The sequence below is a fragment of the Eleutherodactylus coqui genome, chromosome 6, assembly GCF_035609145.1.
Source record: "Eleutherodactylus coqui strain aEleCoq1 chromosome 6, aEleCoq1.hap1, whole genome shotgun sequence".
Taxonomy (NCBI): domain Eukaryota; kingdom Metazoa; phylum Chordata; class Amphibia; order Anura; family Eleutherodactylidae; genus Eleutherodactylus; species Eleutherodactylus coqui.
Genome location: NC_089842.1, coordinates 178664002 through 178684631, shown reverse-complemented (window position 1 = coordinate 178684631; position 20630 = coordinate 178664002). Strand labels below are relative to the sequence as shown.

Here is a 20630-nt window from a genome sequence, read left to right as displayed (position 1 = left end):
CCGCCGCTCTCCCCGGCTGAAAAACAACTCCGAGCTGGAGGAGGAAGGAGGGGACTCAAGGACCTCTGGTCCGCCGCTCCGACCGTTGCGGTGGTGAACCCCGGGCGGTCAGACCTGTGGCACGCCGTGCTCCCGGACCGCGCTGACTCTCCGGAGGGGAGATGAGAAGGGAAGCAGCCCTGTGGACCGTCAATCCCTCCAGTCAGCCTGCTTGGAAAAGGGTGAGGGGGGAAAACAGCCCTATGGACCGTTCCCCCAGCTGTCATCCTGCAGCTCCCTGGAGGGAGCTCCTCTTGCATGTCCCTGTAGGGACAGGAAGCACTGGTGAATGTGAGACGGGAGGAGCCTTTTAAAGTCTCTTGCTTCCTGTCCCTACGAGGTCAAGGTGCAACCTCCATGTCTGCCGTCAGGATGACGCCGGGAAAATCATCGTTGGCATGTTTAGTAGTCCTCAGTCACTTATACAGTGAATGGGAACAACTAGACGATTTCTTGTTTGAACAAACCAACGATGTATCTGCGTGTATAAACTGGCTGTCCGAACGAGCTCTCACGTCGTTCGCTTGTTAAAACGATATATCGTTTGGGTGCAAACTGATCCTTAGGCCGGCTTTCCGCGGAAGCATTTGCCTGTGCAGTACGCAAAGAATACAATCCATTGATTTCAATGTGCTTGTTCACATTTCAAGATTTTGGCGCACGCATTTTGTTCACCAAAAAAAAAAAAATAGAACATGTTCTATTTTTCTGCATATTTGCACACAAAAGGTCACCAGCAGGCTTGAAGTCAGCGATGAACGAATAGTACACGATGGGTGCGTGTTTTGACGCAACGATTATCGCTCAAAAGATGGCTTCTGACATTGAAGCTGTACAAGCTTCAATCAGAATGTAGGAAGACGGCAGACAGTGGATTGGAAAGGGTTAATGCTGAAAGGATTTTCTGACCATGAACATTTATCACCTATCTGTTCCTCCTCATTAGTATGTCCATGGGGTGGAGTTTGTGTGAAGTGGTGGTTAATTATGCATGCTGGATATGCAGCATCAAATGTTTGGTATGTATTCTACCTCTTCAAATGAAGGGGTGAATTCCGCACCAAAATCAGCATTAAAATCTGCACCATTTGCTGCAGAATCTTTGCTGCTGTCATTCCGCAGCAAATTTTGCCTCGTGTGGACATAATATTAAATGCATGAATTTCAAACATCCTTGACTCACCTGACAATTAATGTCCCAACGGTTCAGCTTGGTGGCGGCCTTTTACGGTGCACATAGTGATGGCAGGTTTTGATATCTCACCCACTCATACTCTATATAAGGAATGGCACCCACCAGCAGAAGCACTTGTTTTTAAGCAACTGCCTTATTTTATTTGGGTGCAATATTTTTTTTTCCTTCTAATGGCTAATTCCCACGGACGGATTTCTGTCGCGTTTAACGTGGCGGGAATCCGCGGTGTTATTTCACAGCTATGAGGTTCTATTGAACCTAATAGCTTTTTGCCTTGCAATATTGACGCTGTGGAATTCCATAGCATGAAAGGAATCGCGGCATGTTCTATTTGCCGGGAAAAAACGCGTGCCCGTCACTGCCCACGTATTATGCGCTGCACCGCGCATACACGCCGGTTCGTAGGACAGGACTCTCGCGGCGGATCTGGAGAGGTGAGTATGGGGTCTTTGTGGGGCGCTGTATCTGACTCCGCCAGCGGAATATCGTAGGAGGCCTTAAGAAAAAAACCACACACATTGAATGGAAATTTGGGACCTATTTAACTCTTTATTTTTCACACATTGAATTGATTTTTATACAATAATTTTATGAAAAGATTGATCATTTAAGCACTGAACGCCATATAACAGTGTAAAAAAGATCAGAAGATATGTTTGTTAGAGGAGGAAGAATTTGGAAAGAGACGCATTAAATTCAAATCAATGTCTTAAAACAGATTTTTCCTTCCCAGTAACAACACAAAAATACCAGCTCAAAAATAGTAAGGATTTATAAATACAGTGCAGATCTTGGCAAACACACAGCAGCTAACATGTAAGGTAGGTGCACACATACAGCTTGGCAGCTGCAGAGGACAGGGAGTACTTTGTAGGGAACGGAATTAAGAAAACAAATCCCATTCAAATAATGCAGTTTAAAGGCATTTTCGAGCAATGTTTTCAAAAATATCAGTATGACTAGCATTAAGGGGAGTTTCACACATTAGCATTTTTTTAAAAAATACCATTGAAGTTTTTCGAGCCAAAGCCAGAATTGGATGGAACATGAGAAGTAGAAGTCCTTCTTTTATATTTCCCATTCCTCTTGGATCTCTTCTGACTTTGCCTCCAAAAACTGCATCTTTTCTCACAAAATACTGTGCATAAAACCACCGTACAGCTACCTTCATATGGGCAAATACGATATCCAGCCAAGAAACCCGGCGCCTGTCAACCTATGTTTTACAAGTGGATAATTTCTCTAAAATTCCGATCCTCTGATGCTTGTTTCACACGCATCGGAGGATCAGCAAGTGTTTCCCATTGTTATCAATGGGAAACATCACATCGCACTCACGTGGACAGTGCACGGCATGCAATGCGTTTGACTGCTCCATTGAAAACGATGGGCGATGTGTTCAGAGGGATGCAAAAAAAAAAAAATAGGCTATGCAGGGGAGAAAAAAAAAATAATAAAAAAAATAAAAATCACTCATGTGTTATGATTCCATATAAAAGAATGGACTTCATATTCGTAGGAGTTTTGTGCATCTCGAAAACTCACAGGAGTTTCACGCTCAGGTGAATGTAGCCTAAAGATATGTTCACCCGTAGAGCAAATGCTGCGGAATTTTCACAGCATAAATCATGTGGATAAGATTTCAACAGATCTCATCTACATCAAGCGAAAAAATCCACTGTGCAATTGACATATACTGCGGATTTTAAATAATATTTTCTGTGTGCTTCATTTCAGATGGGAGGAACAATTCTTCATTTATCCTCCTTTTGTGCTAATAGAACAGACTAACATTTTTGGAGTCTTCTTCACCCTGATACTGTGTGAATGGTTAAAATAATGCTGCCATATGCAAGGATATAAGAAGTAAAAAAAATGAAACCATTTCAAAACATCTTTCATATATACAAATAACATTTATAAAAAAAATATTTTTTTTTTCTAGATATAGTCGAATAATTTAACAGGATATCCAAAGAGATTAAGAGGCATCCTCCCCCTCCTCATCTTCCTGCTTTATGACTGGATTTCCTGAAACATAAGAACAGGTAGGGAGTTAAGACTGTTGGGGAGAGCATCGTCCTGCCACCTAGTGGTAAGAGATTTACAGGCACGTTTTCTTAGTAACTCACCTATAAGCTGACGCCTTTCTAAGAACATGTCACAAGGCAGGAAAAGAGGAAAGTTCTGTAGTGGCGTTTGCCATGGTTATTACATGTGAGAATTGGATCTTTCAGTGTATTTATTGTTACTTTGAAGTAATGTTTGCTTACAAGTGTACCTATAAGGCTGAGTTCTGACAGGGCGGAATCCCGCAGGAAATCTTGCGGTTTTGCCGCAGAAAAAAAAGCGAGATTTCCACTGGGAAAGGGCAGCTCCAAAACCCATGGCACCTAGTTGTGGGTTTTGGAGCGGATTTGCCACGTGCTTTCCCGTTGCGGCCGGGGCTCCCACAGAGGAGAACGCGGCACAACAGGAAAAAAAAATTGACATGCTCCGGACGGGAAATCTGCGCCGCAGCTCTGGCTTCTGCAGGCTTAGCCGTGACGGATTGGCTGTCCTGTGTGGACGAGATTTTTGACAAATCTCGTCCACATGGCTGGCTAATGTTGGGATTATTGGCCGCAGGCAGATTTGCTGCAGCGAAATTCCGGACGGAATTTCCACGGCAAATCCTCCCTGTGTGAACCCAGCCTAAGGACTAAAATGTGCATAATTGTGTGTTCACCAGGTGATTATTTTTTCAACAGTTGTTTAATCCTCAACTGACTTCTATCTAATGTATACGCCTATCTTATATTATATTGATGACTGCCAGGTTACCAAAAGATGATTAGCAGGGATCTGATCAAAAGATGTGCTATTGTTTGGGCAATATTGTCCTTTACTTTTAATGGGAGCAAAAAAAAAAAAATTTTTTAAAAATCACATGCGCTCGCGTGTAGATATGAGTGCAATTTTTTATTTGTCTTATTAAAACATGCTATGTGATGAGCTTTTCTTGCAAAATCCATTGCGTTCGCAAGAAAAAAAAAAGCGCAGGTTTGTAAGTGCATTATTTTGGACTGATATCAAACTTGTTCGTGTAAGTATGACCTTAGCCTTACAACGAAGGCAGGCTCACACAGCTGTAAGCATAAAACGCTGCACCATCCTACATTTAGGTTGGTCTCACAAGGGCGATTTTGAATTGTGGAATCCGCTGTCGGCGTCCGCAACAAATGGCACGCATTGAAGGTATGTAAAAATTGCTTTTTTCTTCACACTCACAGAAACTATTGCAATTTCCACGAGCGGAGGAATATTCGCAGCATGCTCTTTTTTGCTGTGGACTCCGCGCACTCCATTGAAGTCAATGGAGGTCTTCCGACCCAGAGCCCATCCGCAGCTCCTCTTGCGTTCAGTCGTTCACATTCATTTTACCAGTAAATGTGAATGACTAAGTGATCGTGCTACTATTTTTATGCATGCATTGTAGTTCATCGTTTAATTGTTGGCCGTGTTTACACTGAACGATTACCATTAAAATTTGCACAATCCAACAATTTTTTGAATGATAATCGTTCCATACAAAAGGGCCCCTACTTTACTACAGCTACACCCCATACAATCTGACCAGGTCACGGCACACTTTAAGCTCAACTGCTGTCCTTTAAGGGGGTTAGCCTATTTTTTTTAACCTTTTTGAAGATGGTCTAGAAACTTTGTAATAAGTCACTACTATCCATATGTGCTGAGGTCAGCACCTATACTTTTTGTCAGAAGTCCTGTTACCCCGCCGCTGTACTGCATTGCTGCCCCACACATGGCCAATGATTGCGGAGCACATAACCAGATCCATTTATGTGGCCACCGCTGAATAACATGGCGCACAGAGCATAAGACTAGAATATGTGTGGTGCTTTGCGCTAGGTTATGCAATAGAGGCCGCCGATGGGTGGGTCTGGTCACGTGTCCTTTTAATCAGTGGCCATGTTTAGAATAGCCATGCTGCGTGAACTGCCTTACAAACGAAAGTATATTAGTAAATGGTAAATGACTTATTACACAGTTTCTAGTCCATCTTTAAAATATTATATACACACACAGCGGCAAACCCATTTAATTTACCATGTAGCACTTACTGTATATATGGGTGACTGGTTCTTGCAACTTTATGTACAATTGAGAAATACAAGTGACATGTCCACTGGAGAAAACTGAAGGGGTTCCCCCAGAAGGTAAAATATGCCCCACTGCTAAGATACTCCATTTTTTTACTGAATGGTAGGAATCTGGCCACTGAGATCACCACGATCCATGGAATGAAGCAACAGTGGTGGTCCCCATGTTCTAAGAGTGAAACCAACTTGTGACAAGCTGTTGCATTCAAACAATGCTCAATCGGTAATAAAGGATTTCAGGTTTCATGTAATTATTGCATGATGAAAAGTTCAACAACTTTCTAAATATACTTTGTGTTTCTATTCCCTACCATTGTCAAGACATCTGTTTGCTGTGACTGCAGAAGCTGAAAACCCCCACCAGCAGTTAATGTAAAGCAGGATAAACCCATGGATGCATGTTTGTAATTTCAAAGATGGAACTGTCAGAACTTCACATTAAGGCTGGGTTCACACGGGACGGAATTGCCAGCAGAATGTCCGTGCGGACATGCTGTTGCAGATCAGCCGCGGAATGCCTGCCTTTAAACCCTCACGATTTGGTGCGGGTTTCGTTGCTGATTCCTGTGTGGAATTTACCCCCTCATTGAGAGGAGGCAAGTTCCGCAGCGGAGATGGCAATACAATTGACATGTCGCGTATTTCCGCACAGGTTTTTTCCTCAGCATTTGGATGAGATTTTCAAAATCTTGTCCACTTTGCTGCTACTGTAAATTCCTCTGCAATTCCCCCCTGTGTGAACCCAGCCTAAGGCCTCATGCCCACGGCCGGGTCAGATCCCAACTGCGAAATCTCACAGCTGAATCAGACCCAATACCAGCCAAGAGACCCTATACTCACCTGTTCGGATCCACAGCGAGCGTCTTGGCTGGCGTCTGGCCACGAATTCTGCAGCAATAAAGGGGTTGTCTACAATAACTAAACAAGGCTGCTTTTTTAACAAAACAGTATAACATCTGTCCAAAGGTTGTATGCGGTATTGCTGTTAGGCCCCAGTCACATCAATGAAGTTGAGTTGCAATTCCAAACACAACCCTTGGACCAGAGTGAAGCCATTTCTGGAAGAAAGCTGCGGTGTTTTTCTAAACCTGGATATGACCATATTACAGATCTGGGTAGACTGAAAGTATAATATAGCATTGATAGAAATCCATAGGTCTATACTGTAGGTGCATGTGCCTCCAAATTCACAGTTTCTTTTACCCTCACAGATTCATACAAAATCCACGAGAAACAAGAAAATAAAAATAGTGGCATATTACAGCTGTGTTCTTCCCTAGAAGCTGTACATCGCATATGGCAGCACACAGAGTGTCCATTGCTCTATAATATGGAACTGCAGGAGCTCCATCTGCAACCATATAGGTTACACTCACACAACAAAGGCTCCAAAATTCTTTATTACCTTTGTAACAAAGGGACAAAGCTATTTGTCGGTCACTAGTCTCGCCAATGGTAACTAGTGGAAAGAATAAAGTGTATCAGATAACACTAACCATCCAGTTTCTTCAGCTTAGGAAGACGTTTTGTTGCCTCTTCTACCCAGTTACCCTCTAGTGCGTGCTTTTCTTCTAGAGGATTGCCAACAAACACCAGATCCTCCAAACATGGCAGATCAGCCAACTTTCCAAACTCCGCTAAAAAGAACAGAATAATATGAGAAAATATATTCCTTCATTTGCTCACGAAAAGTTCTATATTGTTCTCCCTTGTCATTGTGACTGACAAGGAACTGCAAGGAACAACAATGTCTACAGAAGATTATAAGGCCAAGGTGAGTATCGGACGGTCCCATAAGCCCATGGTAAGAGAGTTCAATGGATCAGTACGTACCCCAGTCTTTCACAGCATTGTTGGACATATAAAGAACTTTTAACTTCTTCATCACATGAATTCCTCTTAACTTCTCAATTAAATTGTAAGAGATCCATAGCTCTTCTAGAGTTTCTCCAACTGCTTCCTAAAACAAAAAAATGGTGAATATGTAAGGGGAGATTATCTAACCACATAGTGAAGTGACTTTGTATGAACCATAAAACAATAAGGGAACACCCTCCTCCCCAATAAACTCACTTCTGTCCGGACATTTAGTATGTGAAAGCCCTGTGTAATGGTATACTGCAGAACTTTCTAGAACTAAAAGGTAGTTTTATGGCTCTGAATGGGGTTGTGCATACATATCGGCAAGCCCCATGCAAGATAAAATTATCAGTCGCAGAACATTCTGCATGAAACTTGCTGCATGTGCAAATATCCCAATAGTGGCCAACTTTCCCCAGAAATAGGGTCAAACAGAATTTTAACAACAGTTTAAAAGCCGCTTATGGAATTCTCCATATAATTTCCATGAGATTAGAATAAAATTAATTAGCCTACTTGCTACAAGAGATACAGTTGTGCTGTACATTGTGCACATAAAACCCTGAGACAGGATTGAAGTTGCTATATTTAAAATGAGACCTGGGAAGACTCACAACAGCTTCTTAGTGATTAAGAGGTCAGCAGCTAAGGCTAGGAGGATTCTAAGCAGTATCAATATAAATTTGGAGATCAAGAGGGTTTTCCCAGTTATACTAAAATTGTACAATGGGCAGTAAATGGTTAGACACAGACTCAGTCATACTCGGCGCGCCATTTTCCCGCTGGTCCAGCACCCACTGGTCATTACTTTGCCTGCAGCGGTGACATTCTGTATACACTCTTGACCGCTGCAGCGGTGATGACAGGACGACGGTGGTGGTGGACCCATGGTTAACGGTGTGTTGAGTATGACTGAATTTATTATTTTTAACCATTGTTTGCCTGCTGTACAGTTTTAGTATAACTCAGAAAACTGCCTTATAGGGGTTGCATGACAGCAGCAAAAGACATTGTGGGATTCTTGCCCAGTGCCAATCGTGTCTGGTAATGCATCGTATTTAAGCGACTGAAAACAAAAAGCAAACTTTATTGTTGTAATGTCAAACAACTGCTTTAGGGCTCTCACCCACTGGCGATAAGACTTCACTGCGATGCGAGAGTGAGTGAAAATGTATGATAATAAAACCAATGATTTTCAATGGTTTCATTCTCATTAGCGATTTCTTTACTCTAGCCTCGCAGTGCAGAGAAAAATCTGCGATATCGCCCATTGTTTTCAATGGGGCTGGCAGCAGCAGCAGCTCTGGCCCCATTGAAATCAATAGGAGAAGATTGTGAAGCAGGCTAGGAATCCCCCATAGAGAGGAGAGAAGGGGGGGGGGGGGGGGGAGCTACAGGGGATCTTTGACATATCTCCCCATATTTGGAGATACAGGGGGTGGGGCTAGTGGGTTTTCCCAAGAGCAGAAGGTGGGGCTAGAAGAGTTATCATAGTGATCCCTCCCTAGCTGAGTGAGTGATCACTATGATAACCCCTCTAGCCCCGCCCCATCTCAAGCCCCACCCCATTTTAGGGGAAACCTACTAGCTGCACCCCCTATCTCTCCAAATATTTGAAGATATGTCAGAGATCCCCTGTAGCTCCCCCCCCCCCCCCTCTCCTCTCTATGGGGGATTCCTAGCCTGCTTCGCAATCTTCTCCTATTGATTTCAATGGGGCCAGCGCTGCTGCTGACGGCCCCATTAAAAACAATGATATGCTGCCCATAGAAGTCTATGCAGAGGAGGGGGGAGTAGGAGAGAGAGAGAGACGCATACAGATGTTGCAGCAGTTATCAAAAATGGGGAGATAGAGCCTGCAGAAGGGAAAACTGGTGATAATGCCACATACAAGCCATATAATGGCCAGAAATAGTGCTATTCCTCATGTGCATGCACATGGTAGCTTACTCTAAAAGTTACCTGAAAATGCAGGTACACTTTAAGGGTATTTCGAGGTTAATCCATAGGTTTTTTTTTTTTTAAGTTTGTGCAATAACCTTACATAGTAAGTGCAATAGAAACAGAAGTGCTGGGATTTGATGCGTTAGGCATGGTAATCTTATTCTGGGATGAAAGACAAGGGCAAGTGCAATGTCAGATACCAAGCTCTTGACTTTATCAAGACATTTGATGACTTACCAATCCATTTAAATTCTTTAGGTTATTTCTTCCTAAAGACAATATTCTGAGGTTTTCTGAAAGATAATGCAGGATATAAAATGACATTTATAGTTGTAGTTATTCTTTGCCAACTTCTTATAACCATTACTATATCCACAGCATGATGAGCTTTTCTAACAAAGACATGCACACTTAACAGGGAAAGGTGAATAGGTTGCTGCCAGACACCTCTGCCAAAAAATTGGGCATGTTTCCCTCAACATCTGCTTTTGGAGAAAAGAGTCAGGACACACCATATACACTAGATTGTTGTGCCAAAATCTTCAGGTTTGACTGATGTTCGTCTGATGTGTATGTCCAATTTAAGGCTCATCATTCGCTATAAGTGGTTACTTTTGAATACCCTTGTATAGAACTTCATTAAAAAAATGGATGGCTGAACAGATGGCTGTTCTCCAAATGCTATGCCCTTCAGACATCCTATTTTTGTCGTCAAGTAAAGTAACGCTACTGCCAATTTTCTAATGTTGCCTATGAATAAAAGCTATTATCTGCAGAGTAAGCATTTGATCAATAACAATGGAAGGCATTTATTCCTTTATTGCATTGTGTATAGTTTTATGTTTCCATATAATGCTCCTATGTCACCAACAGCAGATCATTTCCGATATGTAATCAATTAATTATTATCAGGCCATTGTACTTTTATTCTGTGCACCTGATATACAGTACGTTGACTTACACTTGTAGGACTGGTTGGCCCTATATAGACTATTTGGCTTATACTTGGAGCAGTTTCATACCTGCCTTCAATGTATTTTCTTCCAACTAATTGAAGATCAATGTTGTTTTTAAGCTTTGAGGGAAATTTTCTGTATGGTGGTTTTATATGATCCACCATATTAAATATATTTCCTTCTAAAACTTTAAAAAGGTCCTATTCAAAGAGGCACATGTTTTTGGCGCACATGGCGGATGTGTACCCCTGGTGCTCCATAACTCACTGAGGACATACACCACAACTATTATTAGCCATTATCACCACCCCAGGACATGCAGGTTATTGAAAGGTAACACAAGTAGGCGCTAGAAGTGGGCAAAATCCTCTCTGCTGAATCAAACAGCTAGGCTGGAACAACATCAAGAGTCTACCCCACACTACCCACGCTTACGATGGTGCCAGCAACACTGCGCTCTCAACAGCCATTAGGTGGGTGATGGGAACGCCACAACACCAGACATCAAGCTCAGGATCTGCCACTACTCCGATTGTGTCCAGGAGGTAAGGTACTGTTGGCACGTTTCTCAAAATAGCTAAGGCGGGAATTATTACAAAAAACGGCAATAACATTAGCTCTGCATTAAAAAGCAGACTTCCATGCTTAAGCAGCCAACAGTCACCCCAAAGATTACCGCTCCTGCGCTTTCACACAGCAGCAATAATGGTTCATTGAATAGAGGTGGGGCACGTTGGGGATCGCTTCTGGCCACCCGAAAACAAACACATTATCGTACAGTCACCGGCAGCATTTACAATGATTAGCGTACAGTTTTGCACAATCCATTGAGAAACTAAACGATAATTGATCCATGTAAAAGGGCTCTTCATATCGCATACTGAAACTGTAAAAACTATGGGCCTTTTACACAGAACAATTCATTCAGACCTAACTATTGTGACTTGCATCTTCTATCAAATTTGTCCTACACAGCAGAAATGAGGGAAGGGACATGATAACTGCAGTGGGCATGTGTGTTGCTTCTCCCCTTTGAAAACTCATTAAGTTGTTGGGTTGATAACAGTATATAATTATGGTTACTGTACTCTATTAGCCAGAATACACTCTGAGGTAGAGGAAACTTTATATTAAACTGGTTTAGTTCCACAGCCACCATATAACGTACTTCCTGATAACTTTGTTGTACATCGTATGGGCCCTGAGTGTTTTTCCGCATCTCAGTGCTCATCATGCATTATTTAACTTATATTATAAGCATATCTGAAAGCCAACCACATTTCGCCTGTGGCTGATGCACGTCTACTGAATACATTAGATGATTACGTTTTATTATCACTATTTCTATTATCAGTCGGCTTGAAAAAGACCCATGTGATGGGTCGAAACGGCCGTCGCTGCTACTGTTATGACTAAGCATGTGAAATAAAATAGATGCACTGGGAGTAAAAGCCATGACTTGGAATTACTTCTACACCTCTGATGCTGCTTTATTTCATTGGACACTTGTCTATTATCAGATATGTTACTTGCCCTGATACAAGTAGTTCACAACAAACAGTTTGGGAGGGAGGAAAAACACTGTGCACTTACTCAGACCATTCAGATTGGCTATCTTTTCAATGCAATTGGTGGAAAGTGATAATTTCCTGCAGACAAAAAAAAACGTGATAATTAGAATGCTAGTGAAAAAAATTAAAATAAAATAATAAATGCTGTGTGTGTGTGAGCTGCACACAAAGACCAGTGCTAGAACATAAACTACTATTAAATTTGGTTTTAAGCTGTTTTTTTTTTGCAAAGGAATTCATTCAGCACTTGTACTACTCCCTTCCACAGCGATATGTATCCAGTGTAACTGATGAAGAGACTCTTTTGCCTTGAAACATGTTTTATTGCTTGCTTTATTGAAATAAAAGACAACTTCACCTATCCCTTATAAGAAAAGGTGCTTTTAGAAGGAACGATTATTGTTCAAAAAAGCGAAAGTGAGAGATAATTGTTCGGTGTAAATGCGAGCCGACGACCGAATGGCGAATGAAAGTCATTCACTTTACGTTCATCTTTCGTTTCATACAGACATAAAAATCATCGTTGGCTCAGTCGCTTATCGTTCACATTAACCAGCGCTCATTCAGTCCCTCTCATTCGCTTATAAAGCGAATGTGAAAAACTGAAGGATTCGTTTGAACGAGCCAACAATTGATCTACCTACCTGAATAGGCTGCACGAGACCGAATGAGCTAACAATGACATCACTTGTTCGTTCAGATGATAATCGGCTCATCTAAAGGACCCAAAGTTTCTTTAGAGGTTTGTGCTGTGTACCAGGCTTTTATCCGGTGTTTTACATGGTTTCTCATGCCCCGTGTCGCCTGGTTGGCAGGCAACATCTGCGTTTCACTCTTACCTACATCTCCTGCCTCAGGCATGTACCTGAGTGTGTTACACCTGCCTCTTCACTTTCTGTATGCAGTGTATTAGGGACAGCATGGCAGCAGTCTGCACCCACTAACTCAAGGAAAACCGAGAATTACAGACTGAGCCTGCTAAAAAAAAATGCAGGATACAAGTCATATTATGGTCAGATATAGTGTTATTCCTCATGAACACAAGTAACAGCTTATGCTTAAAATGTACCTAAAGCCACAGGAATACACGTTCTAGAAACGTTCCAAAGTCGGCAGTCCAGCTTACACTAGAGTGGTGAACAATACCCAAAGGGGCTCTTTAGCTATCTTTGTCTTCAGTGCTGCCAGCAAACAGAATCTTTCACTGTGACCCCATGAGGTATACAAAAAAATACTATTGTTATTTATGGAGCAGAGTTACATTGGGAAAGCACAATTATGCTATCTGCGGTTAGCACTTTAGAGCAAGTTGGTATAGCAGACAGACTCTTGCAGGTAACACCATCAGAGGACTCAAGTAAAGGAACAATAACTGTTCCTAGGTTTTATAAATAAGTAACATTTTTCAGGCTCAAAATTGCTTTTCAAATGTCAGTTTGGCCAGTCACGCTGATGCATGAGAAATTTTACCCTCCCGCTAACAATGCTCTGACAATATATTACTTTCTGTTGTATTGCATTCGGCCGCCTATACAAGTTGCAGTGCTATCACTAAGTTGTTCTGTCATTGCTCTTGAGTTGTGTAACTACATACAAGAGACATTCATGGGGTCACAGGCCCGGAGAAGAGACGGCCCAGCCATGTGCACTCATTGGCTATCATGAGGACTTCAAGCCTAGATGACTTCTCTGAGCATGCTCACCTAGGCTCCGGGACAAGGGAACTGTGCAAGCACAGAGGTATTGTTCCATCTTCCTCATTTGCATAAATTACCCGGAAGAGCATGGGTAATAAGTTTCCTCACTCATCTCTCAGGTTTTTTTTTCACACCCCTTCTGGGTGCTCTCCTTGGGGAGAGACAATACCCCCCTTCCTCCCAACACCCTTTTTGGGTGCTCTCCTTAAAGAGAGACGACACCCCTCTTAACCCACATTACAGGCCTCTCACCAGCCAAGCCAGAAACCTACTGCACACTGATGAGGGAAAACACCCCAAAACAGCTGTCTGTGTATGGATTTCTGACTTGGTTTCCTATTCCCAATCATTGTTTTACAGACTTGATAAAAAGTCGTACATTGATTTGAAGAAATGCCGCCATCCAATAGGTGGCGCAGCAGAGGTATTGTTCCATCTTCCTTATTTGCATAAATTACCCAGAGGAGCATGCATGGCCGTATAAGTCTCATCACTCACCTCTCAGGTGTCTTCTCACACCCCTTTTGGGTGCTCTCCTTGGGGAGAGACAATATCCCCCTGACCCACTCACCCCCTACGTGTCTCCACATTTTTTGGGTGCTCTCCTTAAAGGGGTTGTCCCGCGCCGAAACGGGTTTTTTTTGTTTTTCAACAGCCCCCCCGTTCGGCGCGAGACAACCCCGATGCAGGGGTTAAAACAGAGAACTGGACAGTGCTTACCTGAATCCCCGGGCTCCGGTGACTTCTTACTTACCGGTTGAAGATGGCCGCCGGGAACTTCTTCCTCGGTGGACCGCAGCTCTTCTGTGCGGTCCATTGCCGATTCCAGCCTCCTGATTGGCTGGAATCGGCACGTGACGGGGCGGAGCTACCAGGAGCCGCTCTCCGGCACGAGCGGCCCCATTTAGAAAAGAAGAAGACCCGGACTGCGCAAGCGCGTCTAATCTGGCGATTAGACGCTGAAAATTAGACGGCACCATGGAGACGAGGACGCTAGCAACGGAACAGGTAAGTGAATAACTTCTTATAACTTCTGTATGGCTCATAATTAATGCACAATGTACATTACAAAGTGCATTAATATGGCCATACAGAAGTGTATAGACCCACTTGGTTTCGCGGGACAACCCCTTTAAGGAGAGACAACACCACTGTTACTGCAGTAAAACAGACAGGAGAGATATTAAAGTAACATAGCAACAGTAGAGCAAATCACTGTGCATGCTTGATGGCCGAGATAAGAAATATTGGATGTTGTCTCCAGTAGCAAGGATAGGTAACAAGAGGGTGGGATGGGGGCAGAACAGGTCAGATACCCCTTGAAAAGTGTAATTTAGAAAATTACTTGTATAGAACAATTTTCTAATTTTGGAACACACTAGCTACTGAACCACCACTGACATCTCAGGAATACCCCTTCAAACCAGCGATACTTACTCGCAGTTGACTAATGTGGATAGAGATGCATCCATCTTCTCGATGGGTGGGATCTGTGCGTACAGCTTCACTTCTTTGGCTTCCGCTGCTTTCTGTCCTGTCTTTTCTTCCTAATTAAAAGACACAGAAAATTGTACAGCAATGGTTATGAATACATAAATTGTATCTAATGATCAATAGTATGCACTAACTAACTGAAAGACTAATAGTCAATATTGGTTCAGTCTCTGGACCATCGAATGACAAATTAATCCGTTTGCACTACTGCACCAACATTCACAGAGATTCACACTTTCTTTAACTCAAAGCACACAAGTTTTATCTTTGGCACAAAGACACCTACATAATTCTGCATCCCAGCTGTCAGTAGAGCTGAATATTCTCCTTCGTGCCCAGAGCAGTAAATCTACTTGCTGGAGATTACACTGATCCTCTTCATTGCAGGGAACAATAACTTATTTTTTTATGAAGAGAACAGAGACAATATAATGAAGAATGCGCATACATCCCGGCCCATAGAGGACAACTTCTCTCCCCCAGCTTGATGGAGTTCAATATAATGGGGCTACGAGGATGGAGCATACTGAGATCTCATGCCAAGTTTGTTAATTCTGGAACTACTGTACTTGGTGAATTTCAGGTCTTATATTTGTTAACCCCTCATGTGGTAACTTTTGTTACCGAGTCTGCTTGACTCTGTTTGTTAAGACACCCTCTAGATTGTAGCAGCCTTACCGTGTGCAGTGCATTTTGTATCCCGTAGGATGTTTCTTCAGTCATTAGTACTTTGTAAGGCTGTGTTTAATTATATATCAAAACTGACACAGAAGAGCGGAAACTTACCCATTTGGATAGAGCATCTTTAATAGTTGTTGCTTTGGCCTAAGACAACGGACAAGCACAATTAAAAAAAGAAAAAGGAAAACACACGTTAGAACACCGGGACGGAAAATGTCCTGAGCAGGCAGACCCTTTAATGCAGGGCTTTAAATGCTATATGTGCCCGTACTAGTATTTAGTCCCCCATACATACCTTCAACAACTGTCAGACAAACAACTGTTCATAGCAGTTTCCCCTCAATTGGCCCTTACAGATGAATGTTCAGCCCACACAAAAGTTCATGTGTTTTGGGAGTTAAATCCCAGCCAGTTTATCTCCAGGGGAACGACAGGCCGCCATACACATCCAACCCCGCTGTTATCGGCAGGTTCAGACGACTGAACTCTAATGTACATGGAGACCTTTAGTCTCATTTGACATTATGAACAGCAGAATCTGCAGCACTATTCTTTGCAGTCTAAAATATTAGAACCACTTTGCACCCCGTTTACAGTTGATGGGGTCCATCAGTGTCCGTCTGGATTTAAAACGAAACAGCATGCTTGTGGGAACACATAACTATCTACACTGACATGCAAGTCATGAGACAGGAACTAGTATCGCGTAGGACCCCCTGAAGCCTAGTGAAATGCAGCAACTCAACATGGCATGGATTTCACAAGTAGAGCCATGCCGTCTGGAGAGCCACCCACAGCTCCATGGTTGAGCTCATATTGGGCAATCATGCCACACCATTCATAGGAACCCTCCAGAATGCTCTTCAAACCAATTCTGGACAATTTGGGCCTAATGACACAGTGCATTATCCTGCTGGAATGTTCCATCATTGTGGGGGTACATGAAGTCCATGAAGGGCTGCAAATGGTCAACAAGAAGTGAAATGTAGTGGGCACTGATTAATGACGTTTTTAGGTGGACTAGTGGACCCAAACTATACCATGAGAACCCACCCCACCAGGATGGAACCACTACCACCCTGCACACGGCTTTGTTCACAATTGGGGTCCACTGCTTCATGGGTTTTTTTCCCCCCCACACAAACCCTATCATCAGCCCTAAACAACTGGTACCATGACTCATCAGGCCAAACCACATGTTGCCAGTCCTCTAGGGTCCAATCAGCAACCTTACAAGCCAGGTGAGGCACTGTGTCCACTGTCATAGTGTTAACAGAGGCACTCTGGTGGGTCTTGTGCTTCTATTTCCCATAGAAGCTAAAAACCGCTGCACTGACGTATGGTATATACATGTGGGGCCTCGATGTAAAGTCTGCTGGAGTCGCTCGTTTGTTTGCACACACAATTTTAGCCAGACGCTGCCAGTCCTAATCATTAATCCACTTGCCACCCAAGCCAGTTTTGCCCTACGACCAAGCCAGATTTTTCAAATTTCACTTCCTGTGGTAATAACTTTGGAATGCTATTACTTATTCAAATGAGTCTGAGATTTGATTTTTTTCGTGACTCATTTTACTTTATGTCCATGGTAAATTTTGGTTGGTATGTTTTGCATTTATTTAAAAAAAATCCCAAATTTAGAAAAAACTTTTGAAAATAGTCAACTTTTTTTTAAATTTCACATTTTCTTCTTGTGAGGGCTTATTTACACTATCATATATCGGCCAGCGTTTTCAGGGCCGGCCAATATACGTTTCCATCAAAGCAGTTCCTCCCTTCCCTCCGGGAGGGGGCAAAGCTAAGCTCTGTCCCGCCCACTCCTATTGCTGTCTGTGGACAACCCCGCCCACTCCCATTGCAAACCGCCGGGAGGAGAGGAGAGAAGCAAAGAGCAGGTGAGGGGGAGGGAATGGGAAGGGGGATCTGCTTAGATGGGAGCGAATATCGGCTGGCTGATATACGCTTGTGTAAATAAGCCCTAATACAAAGAATCAGAGCACACAATATAATTAAACAACAGCATTTACCATATATACACGTTATGTCCGCTTTCCTTTTTATCTTTCCCCGGGCATTATGAGGCTTATCATTATAGCAGCAAGTGGGTTTGATGGGCCTGTGTTTAGAAACAGTCTACAAATCACCCCAATATAAAATCCCCCCATCAAAGTATTTAAAACCACATTTAGGAAGTCTGTTAACCCTTTAGGACTTTCATAGGAGTTTTAAAAAATTGCAAGTGAAATTTAAACATTTCAGTTGCTTTTTTGCAGATTTTCCAATTTAAACTAGTTTTTTTTGTATCAGAACCAAATCTTAATATTTAGAACCCTGAAGAAATTTGTGGCTAAATGCACATATTCCTGTTGCAGATTCGCAGACACATTTAAGTCGGCAGATGACTTGAGGGATGGAGAGGGAGGGCACAGCAATGCTTCCTCACTGGGATGGTTGTGGCAGCCGTCACATATCTGGAGACCTTCATTGGTCTCCAGGGAAAGCTCTGTGATCTCAGCTGTCATTAGATGACAGAGCTCCTGCACAGCAAAGGGTGAGAGGGGCTCTAAAGTGTCCCTGCAGAGATAACCAAGGACTGCCTGGCTGTTTATAGTACATAGGTAGTCCTGAAGTGGTGAAGCACCCATGGTTGGCCATTGTGCTAGCCACTGTGGGTGATAATGTATTCAGTAATGTTGTCCCGGTACACATATGACATTGTGGATCGAGGACTGTTAAATGATCGCACAACTTCAAAAATGGAATATCCCATCCCTCTGGCACACAGAGTGTTTTTCCCGACTTCCTTAGGGCTCACTCACATGGGCGTATGTCACCCGCGTATTACACATGTAAAATATGTAGTACACAGCAAATACACATGCAACATGCGTATTTGCTGCGTATATTGGTGTGTATTACCCACGCAACAAGTACTAAACCAGGACCTGCTGCGATTTTTTTAAAGCATAAAAACGTAGGTGTGAGTGGCCCAATAGAATTCAATTGGCTTTTAGCACTGCATATAACATGCGTGAGAAATACACATATGCCCATATGAGTGAGCCTTTAAGCTACATTCAAACAGGCGAACACGATATTGGGCAGAGAAACCCGGCCCAATATCGCGCTTTGCAACATGCGTTTAACCCGCAGATGCAAGGCGTTTTTCATGCAAAAACACTTTGCATCAATTTTGTGAAACTACGATCCTCCGGCGCTTGTTTCACGTGATCGATTTCAATGGGAAACATCAAATTGCACCGTATCTAATGCGTTTGACTGTCCCATTGAAAACAATGGCTGAAGTGTTCCGAGAAACGTGAAAAAAATAGGACGCGATTTTTTTCCTCATGGCAACGCTAAGAGGGAAAGCATTGTTCATATTTATGACTCCATTCAAAAGAAAGGAGTTCATATTTGTGCGAGTTTTGTGCATCTCGTAACGTGTTTGTATGAATGCTGCTCGGCTGAGCGTGAATGTGTGTGTATTCAATGGGGAAAGGGGAATAAGCTGCTGCCAGACACCTCTGGGGCTTATCTCCCGTGAGGTTAAAGGATTTCCAGATGCATGATCCTTCTTTCCCAGAGGGCCCTTCTACAGGGAACAATTATCAGTAATCATTGGATCGTGCAAAACGGAATCTTACGGCCAACAAGTGAACAATCTTTTTTTTTTGCTTATCGTTTGTAGTTCGGTTTATACAGGCGTAACAACCTGTAGCTCATCGGCTCGTGTGATCAGGCAGTCGCTCATCTGTGAACGGCATGTTTAGGCGCTCTCACACGGGCGCTTGAAAAAATGCTGCGTTTTTTAACGCGTTTTCAGCACAGTAATAAACACAGCCAAGCCAGCTAATAATGCCAGAAGTGAAAAAACACATTAAAAAAATGCAGTAACCACGTTTTACCGCGTTTGCAGCAGCGCTGAATACGCACTCCGTTCATTTCAACAGGGTTTTAAAATGCAGCGCTTGAAAAAACGCAGCGTTTTAACGCTTGTCTGAGAAGGCCCATTGAAATCAATGGCAGTGACTGACAGCGTGTAGCGCTGCGCTGAACGCCACGTTAACGGCGGTACAACGCTGCCATTGAAATCAATGGGGCCTCACAGACATGCGTTCGATGGAAAGCGCCGTGATGTTTGAGCGCTGTTTGTCCGCTTATCGCACCTTATCACAACGATGGGGTGCGCTAACACACGCGGTCAGCTGCAGGGAGCTGCGGACGAAAGCAAAAGTAAAAATCGCAGTGAAGCACTACGTTTGAAATTGCGGTGCTTTGCCGCGTTTATGTGTGAGAGCCGCCCCTTGATTTAGCGGTTAGTATTTACCCAACGGCCAACAATATAGATTTGTACATAATGGTCCCCTTCTACATAACATCACTGAATACAACAAAAAAGGAATATCTAGCTAAACCATTTATACTCCACAAGTGCTATTCAGAGCTGTGCGCACTACAACTCCCAGCAATGCCCTCCCCATAGACATGCAGTAAAGTAGAAGCGGCGGCGCACGATGTGACTGCAGGGCTTATATGGTAAGACGCGGCTCCCGTGTACAGCCATGTCTCCCACATCCTCTGCCCGGCACCGCCCGACTACACAGCTCACCGGCCGGCTACTTCCACCACTCCGGCTACCAACCAGCACATTACCGGGAGAACAAAGCTCCGCCGGTACTCACCATGTTGTAGTTACTACAGTCGCTCCGCTGGTTGCTAGGAGACGAAAGAATTGAGCGCGCATGCGCACTGCGCTGCCAGAATTCCACAACGGAAGTACCGAGGAGAACAATACAGACCGGAAAAAGTCAACTGAGCAGAGCAATAGCGTGTAGTGACAGTTACCATGGAGACTGCTGCATGCTCAGACCCCAAGAAAGGGGGGTGTAGTGGTGTCCATAGAAACCAATCCAAGTCACAGGAGGAAGAAGAACGTGTGGGCTGCAAGCTGATCACCAGAAATACTTAGGAGTGATATTCTTGCAAGAGTCCGATGAAACGCACACAAAACATGCGCAAATGCGAAA

General features: G+C 43.3%; 1 protein-coding gene across 3 annotated transcripts; it reads right to left on the bottom strand.

Annotated features, from left to right (window-relative positions):
• Positions 1-1772: 1772 nt before the first annotated feature.
• Positions 1773-20362, bottom strand: DNAL1 (dynein axonemal light chain 1). 3 transcript variants are annotated; one of them, XM_066608332.1, is made up of 8 exons: positions 20286-20362; positions 15706-15744; positions 14863-14972; positions 11751-11806; positions 9439-9494; positions 7231-7357; positions 6894-7034; positions 1773-3265 (listed from the first exon to the last, which is right to left on the bottom strand). In XM_066608332.1, the coding sequence occupies exons 1-8, from the start codon at positions 20286-20288 to the stop codon at positions 3216-3218; spliced, it is 582 nt and encodes a 193-aa protein (XP_066464429.1). In that variant the 5' UTR covers positions 20289-20362; the 3' UTR covers positions 1773-3215. The 3 variants fall into 3 exon arrangements, with proteins under 3 accessions (XP_066464429.1, XP_066464431.1, XP_066464430.1); XM_066608334.1 differs by lacking the exon at positions 20286-20362 and adding an exon at positions 20213-20265; XM_066608333.1 differs by lacking the exon at positions 20286-20362 and adding an exon at positions 15896-16079.
• Between the last annotated feature and the right edge of the window lie 268 nt (positions 20363-20630).